We start from the raw sequence: 12,434 nt of genomic DNA, 5'->3' as shown, positions 1-12,434 counted from the left end.
AACAAAAACAAAACAATAAAAACCCAAAAAAGACAAACGGATTTTTAGTACAGGGGGACAGAAGTGGTGCTGAGGTCTCTGTGTGTTTATATACACACACACAGTCCCTGTGAGCACTCAAATGAGAATATGAGATGGTTTAAAACTTGAATTTAGAGGATTTGCACCCCTGTCCTTGTACGAGGAGCGACTCGTGAATAAACCTCTGTGATCTATTCCCACCTCTGCTTAGCAGTACTGATGTTGTATCTTCTTGGTACCAAATCCCTTGGGGGATATAATTACAAGAGGGTTTGAATTTGGGTTTTTTTTTTTCATACATTCACCATCTCTTCGCGTATATCCGATACAAGCTTTTGCTGTCCTCTACAAACACCATTTAAAGGGTAGGCAGCTGCTGCTAACAGGGTATCCTCCCTTGCCCTACCTGTACGTATATGTTAAAAAAAAAACAAAACCAAAACCAAACAACCCGGAAAAACAAAACCTACCTGTGAAAAGTATTAGAAAACCATCCTGTCTCTTTGAGCCAGGTCTGGTTATTGTTTTATAACTCGATAAAAGTAACTTTATCTATATAATATATATTTATATATTATAACATATAGATGTAAAATATATATTAAAAGTAAAAATAATTCAAAAAAGAAACTCAATAAAAATAGCAGGTCCTGTTATTTTTAATTACAAACGGCCCATGGCGACTGTGCGTGGGGAGCAGTGATGAAGGGGGATGTCACATGTGGTGTTTTGCCCTTAGTTGTTTTAAAACCCCGTAACTAATTGGCCATGTGCATGTTTTATATCTGGGCTGGGTTTTACCAGTCAAGCCTGTACATGGACACCTACAGCAGGCGTGCTTCTACGTTTTTGAAAACCGTTTGCTTTAGGAGTGGAAGGCTGGGTCCTACTGGCAAAATAATAATAATGTCACAGAACCCACAGCTGGTTCAGGGTTGTAAAAAAAATGAGGAATTTGGGATGCTTGCTTTGGCTTCCTGAATGGTAACACTAGGATCAGTTCCTCTCAGGTCTATACTCAGACTTCTGTTGATTGTACCGTTGTTTCCACATGGGGAAAATGAACTGGCGGGGTTTTGTGCTGGTTTTGTACAGAGGTAGGTGATTATTCACGCCGCCACGAGAGTGGAGAGAGATGCACTTCGCCAGGAGTTAATATAAACCACATCAGGCTCAAATCAGAGCCTGTCAGACTCTCATGAAGATGGTTTAACCACTGGTGGATTGATCTTGTGTAGTCGTATGAAAGATTGAAGGATTTCAGATGTTACTTGCTGAGATAATTTCAGGTTATATGTCTCTCTGTATTGTACTATTGCACTGTATATGTTTGCTATTCACTGCTAGCAACAGTAAAAGTGAAATTGCTTTTGTCAGTGATAGCTCTACTAAGTTTTCTGAAAGCCAGCGTAAAACAGATGCTTAGTGGAGCTTCGGTCCCAACCTAGCTGCTTTTCACCTCAGCTTTTTGCCATTCTTTTCATAAGCTGGCCCTGAGCCTGTCAGCTGCTGCTGCTTCCACGGGCAGGAGGTCACGGAGTGTGTGGCTTCACCTCCACATTTTAGATACTCACTCAGTATCTAAAGGAGATACAACTGCTTGGTAGTTTGAGTAGCTCTCTGGGCTCGATCAGCAGTGTCAGGTAGGATGGCCTCCTTTCCTGAGCGGGGTGAGGGGGTAGGCACCCATATATACGTAGACACATACATGTAGTCACCTAAATACCCATGCCTGAGCTTGGGGCTGACAGCAGCACCGGTTTCTCCGTACTAAACAGGTTGCGGTGGAAAAGAGGTGCCAGACTGCCATGCTCCACCAGGAGGATGGGGATTCGGTGGAGGAACCACGGAGCAGGGTGTTTTGTGGGAGAGCTGAGCTTCTACAAACCCTCAGGTGCCGAAACAGTTAATAATAAACCAGGGAGTTTTCCAAATTGCTGTGTTTGGCTTAAGTACCAGAACTCAAAGCCTCTTAGGTTTCTTAGTGTATTTTTTTTTCCCCCCAATCTCGCCCTTGGTACTTCTCTAGAGATGTTTACCTACCACTGGCCCTTGTTAGAAGAAGACAACGCACTTAACGCTTATAATACAAGAGTCAACATATAGAATAGACCAGGAGCCCAAATGTGCTCACTCTGACCGTCAAGCGAAATAGTCACGTCATCGTAATATAAATGTACATGGAGTTATTCTTTCGCGTTATGTTTGCACATTATTTAGATCAGTGGCCCGTGACTAAGGATGCTAAACACAACCTCAGTGCGAATAATGGATCAGAACTGTGCGGCCAAAAGAGCCGAGACCATGGCTTAATATTTTCTTTCAACACATCATTACTCTGGAAATGCCATTGGGAAATTCCTTAATTCCCTCTGGTTTTGGATTGAGCACAATAAGTAAGAGGTAATGATATTTGTTGTTAATGATAGCAATGTTAATGGCTTTTAATAATAATAATTTAGCGGTAATATAAGGGAACGCAAGGCTAGTATCCAGTGAACATCATGCTTTTTACACAAAGCTATTCTTCATAAGCTGTTTAGATATTACAATGCTCTTAATGATCTCACGGTAAATTAATGCTGCTAATATAGTTCACAGTTATAGGCATAGAGACTGACCAAAAAAGATTTGCAGTAAGGAAAAAAATAAATTGTTTTGATACCAATGGTGAAAAACCTGCGTTTTAGGTCCAGTGTGGCCCATGAAATTGGACCTTCTTCATCGTGTTTGCCCTCGGAGGGGATTAGGTGATGGTGGGTGCTCCATAAGGTGCATGTGCTAAATCAGGAGGCAGCTGTTCACTTAAAGTATTGTTAAAAAACGGTTTTGATTTATTAATTCCTGTTGGCAGGCCAGCTTTCACATGGATTTGGTGAGCAACAGCCAAACCCTCAAATTCTATAAAGAGGTGCTGCTCTAAAAGGAATTTTACTACTTGAATCTGCAGTTCAGGCATTTCTGGGTTTTGCATATAGACTGAAAGCTTTTCTGTGAGGAATGGCATTAATATGAAGTTTCACTGGGTTTTTGTTTTTTTTCTTTTCATTTCATCTCACTACATTGCAATGATCTAATAACTCATGTGCTGAAGCAACCTACTTAGCTTCTGCTCTTCCCGAGCGCGTCAGTTTGTAGGCATCAGGCTTTGAGTGGTGGGTTATCGCGTGTTTATGAGGTTAAATACTACTGCTGCTCGGGGCACAAGAGACAAAAGCAGTGAGATGGGAGCAAATGGAGGAAGGTATCGTACTGATCACTGCTATGAGATGTAATTTCCAGGATTCTGAGGAAGTAGCCTACTCCAGTCTTGCATGTTGCTGTTGATATTAGAGGATGGTTCAGGACGGTGTATTTTAAGGTGTGATTTTACTGTTAGTTTTTTTTTTGTTTGTTTTTTTTTGTTTTTGTCTCTCCTTCATCCCCTCTCATTTTATTCACATTTCTTCCATGCCACCTTGGTCCTTTGTTCCGTGACACCTCTTAGCCGTGGCCACCACGGCACCTCCCACCCACCCTGCCACCCCCGTGCCGTTGGCCTCTCTGACTGACTCCTCTCCTTCCCCTCCAGCTGTCCCAAGTTCCAGTGTCCTCCCCTCTGCCCCTCGAGATGTGGTCCCTGTGTTGGTCTCCAGCCGATTTGTCCGTCTCAGCTGGCGTCCCCCTGCAGAAGCCCGAGGCAGCGTCCAGACCTACACCGTCTTCTTCTCCAGGGATGGCGTCAACAGGTAGGTGCCAACCTCTGGTGGAGACCCAGCTTCCACGGGTCTCCTCTGGATGGGGGAATAGTCAGTCCTAAGAGGGCCTGAAGTCTTTAAGGGTATCTTGCAAATGGTTCTCCATCTTGTGGTGTTCTCCCTGTGGTAAGTGCGAAGCTAGAAATGTCCTTGGTGTATTTTTGTATCCACCATCTCCCCGGTTCTGTAGCAGTGCTCATTGTCTTGGTATGAAGGGCCGTTTGCGTTGACAGTGGTGTCTCTGGATCTTACCTCCTTTAGCTATTACTCAACTGTCTAACATCAAATAAAGTATCATTAGCTCCATGTTTTACCTTTTATCTTCCTGTGAAGACCCCAGCTCAAATATTCTTTGCCTTGCTGGCGGGGGTGAATGTGTTGAGCCCTGGTCAGCTGGAGAGGAGGAGGAGGAGGAGGAGGACTGCTTCTAGAGCGGGGCAGTTGGCGTAGGACTTGAAAACAGCCAGGAAGCGTGTTGTGAGGATTTTACATGCTTGCAAATACCATGGACCAGCCTGGGCTGTTCTGGCCACGTGGATTATAGCTGCACAGCAGATAGGTCTTTTGTGATAATGGCACGATAGGTGGTTTGGTGTTTGCGCGATTCCTCATATGCGTTCATTTCACCCTGGAAAAGGTATTGCACATTGAGTTGGGTTTTATTTTCCTAACTTCATACATGGGTTTATGCCCAAGAAAAATCCTGTGGTTTTCTGTTGCGGTACATCGTTACGAAGAACTCACTTCAAGTGTCCTGTCCTGCATTCACTGCGCTCAGGATACGCTTCAGCTGCCAGCTGGTTACTAGTACTGGTGTGTGCGCTGATGGCAGCTCAGCTTCTGAGGGGACCTGGATAGGAATCTGTATTTAATTGAAGAACAACTGGACATGCTTTGGAGTCATGAGAGCTAAAGAAGTGGGGTTCCACAGTTACCAAAGCGAGCTCCCCTCCGCCGCAGTGTGGGCTTATCCTTCATCCAAAGGGCTCAGTCTCGCAGGCAAAATTTTCTGCCCCAGCCCGGACAGTTGCAAGCTTCTGATCTCAGTCTCCAACTAGGTCCAGCTTTCTTTTATAGCCACGTAGCCATTTCTTCAGCAAAAGAGCTGTCAGGCACTGGCACAGGCTGCCCAGGGAGGTGCTGGAGGCACCAGCCCTGGAGGAATTTAAAAGACGTGTAGATGTGGCGCTCGGGGCCATGGGTTAGCAGTGGCCTTTGGCAGTGCTGGGTTAATGGTTGGACTTGATGACCTGAAAGGTCTTTTCCAACCGAAATGATTCTATGTATAAGTTTTTTTAATTTGTTTCAATGCTTGTATACATTGGTAGCTACAACAGTGGTACCTGCTGCAGGAGGCAGATGCTCCTAGATAGAGATGGGTATCCATCTGGTCCATCTGAGCAGCCTGAAAGGGCACAACACCCAAAGGGCTTGGGAGGAGCGTGAAACGCTCTCTCCCTCCATAAAAGAACGTTCTGAAAATACAAGTTGGCATTTCTGAGGCCGGTGCCGGAGGCAAGCATCTGCTGCAGCAGGGTGTCACATGTGGGCTGGATGGCATGTAGGCCAGTCTGTGGCAAAAACACGGGGTAGGAGCAAGGCTCGTTGGGTCGTTTCACCATCAGGAAGGGTCTGTTGAAGGTTGGGAGATACAAGTTGGCTCTGGAAAAGTAACCGGAGCAGAAAGGGCAACGGAAGGGTTCCTCAGGAAGTGAGGATGCTCAGCAGCATCCTTACCGCACCAGCCTGGGTACCAAGCTGGGGCTGAATCACAGATATTTTTGCACACATGGGTCCTCCCGTCTGTCTGCAGCTGTTGCCACCAGTGATAACAGAACAGGTTCCCGTGCTCTGTGTGAGGGTTCTCATCCCCTTCATAAAGCGCTTTGAGATTTGTGGGTTGGCGTGAAGCGCCCGTGACATGGCCATGCTGAGGGCGCTGGTGCAATCATATCTCATTTATATCTGGCTTAATAACATCAGAGCTGCCACATGCAACTGAGTTGAGTCATCTTCCAACTCAGCCTTTTAGTTTAGCAATGAGGAGGAAATACAATTGTTGTTGTACGAGGCCTTTAGCGGTGTTTCTGAGATTAAAAAGGATCTAAAAAGAGCTCACCCCTCATTGCCTTACACTTCCAAATAATTTTCCTTCCAGAATTTCCGTGGCGTTGCTCAAAGTCCCAAGTGCCAGAAGCATGCCTGAGTCCCGTTCCCAGCAAGGCGCATGGCTTCTTAAAGAGTCTCCTGCAGGAGACTGAGGGCTCTGTGTTCACGGAACTAAACACATAAATAGAATAAAAATTCCACTTATGCTCCCTCCAGCGAGAGACTCATGATACCACCTGCGGTTGAAAACTTTGGAACGCTTTACCTGTCATTCTGCAAACTTTCAGCCAGACTGGGAGCTAAAATTAATGTCTAACTGGGAGCTAAAAGGGAATTTGTACGTTGTTTCCACCTTACTCTTAACAAAAGACCTCTTTTTCTGTTTTCAGAAATAAATATTGGGTTTGACATTAACCTCAGGGATACAAAGGGATTGTCAGAGAAATTACTGTCAGTCTGGGGTGAGGCTGCCTTCCTGGGTTGGAGGGCAGGCAGGATTCACGTGGCAGCTGGTGGCATCACGGAGGCCGATGTGACACACAAGGCACATGGCCATGGCGGGGACCAGCCAGAAAAAAAGTCTCCCATTCTTTGAACTCTCTTTAAGGGGTTTTCAGCCCAGCCCTATCAAAGAAACCCCTTTCGGAAGCGATTGCACTTCGGGCTTCTTGCCTTCTGATGGGATGCTCTTTAATCTCCCCGCTCGCTCAGCGAGGGATCCTGCGTGAGATCAAAGGGGTTTTCTTGCTGGTAAGGATGATTGGGAAGAGCACTTACAAGTTAAAAGGCATTGGATAAAACGAACCTTAAATCTATTAGGTTCAATAAATAAACAGCCACGTGATACACCTGCTCTCAGGAAAGTTTCTGCTTGAGATAAAAGTACAGATTTAAAAGTGAGACATTCTGTAACATTTCCTGGTGACAGCAGGCTGTTGGTTGGAAAAATGAGCTGAAATAGTGTTTCACGTATAGGACCTGTAGTAGGTCCGTGACTCTTAATATGCTTCTGATTGTGTTTATTTTCTGTTAAATAGAGTGAGCTATAATGGCACGACAGAAATTTAATGCATACATTTCGATGGAGATCACTCTTCAGGGGATTGACACGTACGTGCACACAAAGACCATAAAAACCTGTCCTGCCACGTAGGAGAGGTGTTCCGGAAGGGAAAGGAGCTCATTTAGCTACAAACTCACTGAAAAAAAACCCCTATTCTGTATGCAAGTACTAAGGTCATATGAAAGATTAAAAAGACCGAGTTTACCAACGACAGGGGTAAATCCCTGCCTAGCTGCTTTATTTCCCATTTTCTGCTGGGATGCTGGGATGCTGCCCAGGTGCTGAGCTCTTGGAAGCGGGGCTGTCCTTGAGGCAGCGAGGGCGGAGGTGCCACTTCATCTCCAACATGTCTCACATCCACACGGTGTCATAACTTGTGTTTTTATTATTTATTTTAAAGCTAGAGGGTGGGCTTCAGGTGGGAAGCGTTGGATCTGTCTCCATCTTTAGTCAACTTCCAGCCCAACACACGGCATTTATGCCTGAATGTTGCCCACACTGAATTGCAAAACTGATTTATTTTGTTGTTGTTGTTGAGCAATTTTTTTTTTGTTTGTTTGCAAAACGGGCCGCATTCGATGTTTCACTCCCTGGGCAGGTTGAAATGTCACTCCGATGTTGCTGTTGAGATTTTCGCAGTGTGTGTTCTCTCCTCCATCTCCGCTGGCTGGTTTCTCAGTGCTCAGCGTTGATTCACACCGGCATTTGATATTTATATGGGAGGGAGCACATTAGTCACCACAAAGAGAGAGATGTTGTTTGTTTTGGCTGATTTGCTCTTGATCTCTCTAAACAACAACAAAAAAACCCCACCAACCACCTCCTTAAATTTAACCTCAAGACATGTTTAATTACCTGTGCGTCGTTTGAAATGAATTCAGCCTTCCCGGTGAGAATTTGTATCACTACATTTAAAATTTAATTTACAATAAAAAATTCACTGTATTTATTTATAAATAATGAGAAACGTTTATGTGGTGATATATTTCTGTTTAGCAATATTAGACGAGGCACAAAGCCTAAAAATAGAATTCAGGTTTTGATTGCACCTTTGAAATATGAAGTTGGCTCAACAGCGGGTCCTGATTTGTAGCTGTCGTTCTGTTTGAACCGACTGTTAGCAACCGTTTTTCCAAATAAAGGAAATTAAATGCTCTGATCTTAAAAGGAGGGGGAAGAAAAAAAGAAGAAGAAAATGACCCTGGAAATCAGCCACATTGCAGCTGAACGTAAAACCCTTTGGCGAAGGACTCTTGCAAGGCTGGAGCCAGGTGTGGTTTTAATGGAGCATTCACTAGAACTTGATGTCGGTGACAAATAAATGCAAATAAATGTCACAATGAGCTCACAGATCTCCCGCTTTAGCTCCCTGCATGTTGCAGCCTGGAGAAATGAATCAGGGACCACTTAATTTAATACAAAAACTTATATTTGATTAAAGCCTAGCTTCCAAATTCCTAGCTGAAGTTCTAAAATATCATTCCCAGATGATCTATTTACATTCGTTTTGAGGTTTACTTATTATAATCAAGGACTTTGTGTTATTTGGTGGGAGAATGAGAATGGGAGATAAAAAGAAGGGTTCAAGGTAGTAGAAGTCCATCCATTTTAAAATTAATAGTATTCATTTCACAGCAAGGAGCATTAACGTGACTTCTTACTTGAAGTCACTAATTACGTGTTTGAAACATTATAAAAGCATTTGTTACACACCTGAGAGATACATGGGAACTGTAATTATTATTTTTTTAATTTTATTTTACATACTGATATTGTAATGTAACACAATGTTCAGTCACTGGAAACTACACGTCAAAGCTTCCATTTTACAAGAAAGCAAACGACTTTAGTCAAGTTCTTTTAGTTTTAGACTGTAACTTATGGCCAAGATGGGTTTGAAAAAGAAAAGCCCAAACGTAAAGGGTGCCTGTTTCAAGGATGTTTGGTGTTTTTTATAGTATTCCTGTGCTGTGGTAGCATCTGAAGTGTGTTAACCCCTCACTGGCAAGCAGGAGCAGGCGATGGACTTGTGGATGTGGGTGATGCTCATCTCGTGGATGTGGGTGATGCTCCTCTCGCCTAACTTCAGCCTGAGTGCACTGGAGCTCAGGGGTGAGAGGCAGCCCTCTGCTTCACAGCACCCATCTGATGTGGTTTCGATACTTATCGCACAAAGACAAGCGTGGGGTTGCTGTAGTCATAAGGAGTTTTTTTCCTTTTCACTAGCTGGAGGCTTTGCGGTGTTGCAGAAGACATCACTGCCAGGTGACATCAGCACGCAGCTCGTTTAAACAAAAGGGATAATTTATTTTCTTGCGTCTCATCGTTACGCTGCCCTGGCATACACAGGAACATTGGAGCGGGGGGAGGTTTGTCAGTCTGAAGGCGACGGACCCATCTGGGTGTCTGCAATCGTCTGGGTGCCAAAATTCCAGAAACCTGTGAGCAGGAGCTTTGTGCCAGGAGAGTAACCAGGTACTTCTGTCCCGTGCCAGGAGAAGAACCAGCTAATTCTGTCCTGGGTCACTTATTCCTCTAAATGTCTGTGACAGGTTGGGAGATGGGGCTACTCATCAAGAGATGCGCTGGCTGTTCTTGCATCTCAGCCTGCCCAGGGGGAAACCTCAGCCCTTTCCTTTTTTGCTTTGTTCCTCTTAGTCTCAGTCCTGGGGTGTTTGCTTGATTCTTATTCATTCTTTACTTGAGAAAATCTGGAATATTTTTTTTATACAATCCATTTCTTTTTTTTTTTTTGAAGTTACAAACAATATCTTGCACTGCCCTGTGGGCTTCTGGTGTTTGCATCTGGAAGAGGCTCTGGATCTGATAGCTGGAAAACCCAAGCTATAGGAAGTAAAACCGATAAAGGTTTAACGTGCTCAGTGCTCTCCTGAGGTGCATGGAAGGGACACGCTGGGTGGCCAAGGACGGGGAGATTGCCCGCTGTGATTTTTCAGCACAGGCTGGGGACAGGCCAAGAGCTTCTGCTGGTCAACTCTGCTTCCAAACTGGAAAACATGAAATTACCAGAGCGCAGGGCTGGGATTTGAGCTAATTAGCTTTGGAAATGATGTGTGGATAAGATGGGGTGGGCTGCAGGCACCTCCAGCCGCTGCCAGCCCGCCTGGCTGTTTCCAGTGGGAGCAGCCATCAGTTGTACCTGGGCTTGCATTTATCTAGGAATGGACTGGCCCATCCATGCAGGTGTTGAGCTTGTTGTGTTCATCAGCTTGAGAGCATTGGTGTACCTGCGTGGTTATACAGCTCCTGGTTATACATATAAATATACAGAGATATACATGTATATATCTATATACAGAGAAGTGTCCTGGGAGATGGGCTTTAGTCCCACTGTTGACATCCAGTGGAAGATGAGCACTGAAGCTGCTGAGATTACGTTTGCAGATGAGTGCGTTAGAGTAAAATCCAAGGACTTGCTTGGACGTTTACAGAAGGCTGAGGCTGGAGGGTGACACAGCAAAGGCAGGTCTGAGAAGAGGAACGGCAGCCCTGGGTCTCCTCGGTGCCTCTGTGGCAGGGCTGGAGTTTTACCATTGCTCCGCGCACTCAGCATCCGATACCAAAGGGGCTGTGTCAGAATTTCGCTCCTCACCATAGTCCTTCACACCTGCATCCCAAACTACACTAGATGAGAGAGTTGTGCTGGTTCAGTCCCTTTAGTCTAAAAAGCGCATTTGATTCCTCTCGGGAAGTCACTCACCAGTGACACGAGTGCCAAGGGCACCAGAGTCATGTACTTTTCTTTTCTTTTTTTTTTTTTTTTTTTTTCTTTCTTACCAGATAACGGGAAAAGACTTCCTGAAAGAATGCTGCAAACCTTTGCACCTTTCCAGACTTGCATATATGTATCACCACAGGTACCCCCGTCACAGAGAAGTGTTATATGAGATCTGACTGGAGTTTTATTATGTCAGCTTTTCGTTCTCTTGCTTCTTTACTGCTCTTGTGGCGTTGAAAGGTGGTCTCATTGCTTCTTTGCTGTTACCAAAAAAAGATATATGCAGTGAGAGAAGTGGCTGACAGTCCCCTCATCCTGCAGGTGGGAAGTCACGGGGCAGAGTTTGTTTTCTCTCTTAGGGCTGTGGGTTCCTGCTTCTTCTTGAAGGGTTTAAGAGCATATCCTAGCTGTTCTGTTCAGCCCCGCTGACTTCAGCGGCAATCTGACGGTTACAAATCCATTGGAGCCACTCTCGGTGCAAGTGGGTTCCCACTTGGACAGCTTGCAAACAGAAACCAGGGGTAAGAGGCAAGAGAATAAAATTAGCAGACTTGGGAAGGGCAAAGGCTCTGCCTGCCAGCATCCTCACCAGGGAGCAGCAGCCCCGCAAGAGAAACCTTTCTGCTGGAATAAAGGCGTGAAACTACCCTTGGCTCCGCTAAGGGACGATCCGAGTGTTTAACCCCAGGGAACGGTCGCCCAAGCCTTGTTCAGTCAATCCTCAGAGGGCTGGAGCGACGGTGGAGCGCGATGCTTGGAGGACAGGACCGGCCTCTGGTTTGAGAAATTTCATTTCAAGGAAACGTTCCCCAAAGGACCAATAATCCCCATTCTCTGAATTGCTGCTATGGCTATTGCAGCGCTGTGTGAAGTTTAACAATTAGTTGATTCAGTCTTAAATGATTTTTTTGGTTGGTTTTTTTTTTTTTTTTCCTACAGCATGAAATCTACCTTTTTGTTGTTATTTTTTTCAGGGGGCTTCTAGTAAAGGAGAAGAGCAAGGCACACCACCCATAGTAAATCAGTTACAAAAGCAATTTTACCTACTTCTGCTTGCAGATTGTCTGTGAAATGACTGTGATTTTGCCCATTTTAAACCCTGCTTTACTGTTTAAGGATTGTTTTTTTTCCCGGATAATCCCATGTTAATGACTTTAGGTCCGTATCTTTCTCACCAATCATTTTTCTGGCAGAGTTTTGCGTGACCCAAGGCTGGGTAATCCAGTTTCAGGGTGCAGGTCACCCTTCAGCCCTGGCTGCTCGTGGTGCCAGGAAAAATTAACCCGGCTCTTGCCCTGATGGGAGGATGATGTCCCAGTGTCCTGGTTTCGGCTAGGATAGGGTTAATTTTCTTCTTAGCTGGTGTGGTGCTGTGGTTTGGATTTGGTGGGGGAACAGGGCTGATAACACGCTGATGGTTTTTAATTGCTGCTTGGTGATGTTTCTCCTGAGTCAAGGACTTTGCAGCTTCTGGGGCCCTGCAAGCAAGAAGGCTGGAGGGGTGCAAGAAATTGGGAGGGGATGGATATTCCATCCCACAGGATGCGTATGAAGCTGGAGGAAGAAGGAGGAAGGGGGGACATTTAGAGTGATGATGTTTGTCTTCCCAAGTCCTTGTTAGGTGTGATGGAGCCCTGCTCTCCTTGAGGGGGAGGGGGGGGGGGGCTGAACCTGCCTGCAGTGGGAAGTGCTCAGTGAATTCCTGGGTTTGCTTTGCTCGCGTGCGCAGCTTTTGCTTCACCTCTTAAACTGGGTTTATCTCACC

General features: G+C 45.2%; 1 protein-coding gene across 2 annotated transcripts in view; it reads left to right on the top strand.

Moving 5' to 3' along the window:
• DCC (DCC netrin 1 receptor) overlaps nt 1–12,434 on the top strand; it is a 563,445-nt gene that overhangs the window by 379,365 nt on the left and 171,646 nt on the right. For both annotated transcript variants that reach the window (XM_080371917.1, XM_080371916.1), the window contains exon 8: nt 3,593–3,749. In XM_080371917.1, the coding sequence (XP_080228043.1) occupies nt 3,593–3,749 (157 nt within the window). The remainder of the gene's footprint in view (nt 1–3,592; nt 3,750–12,434) is intronic.

Source organism: Falco punctatus, assembly GCF_963210335.1.
Source record: "Falco punctatus genome assembly, chromosome: Z".
NCBI lineage: Eukaryota > Metazoa > Chordata > Aves > Falconiformes > Falconidae > Falco > Falco punctatus.
Note: the sequence above shows the minus strand (reverse complement) of the source record. Positions and strands in the feature narration are given on the sequence as shown.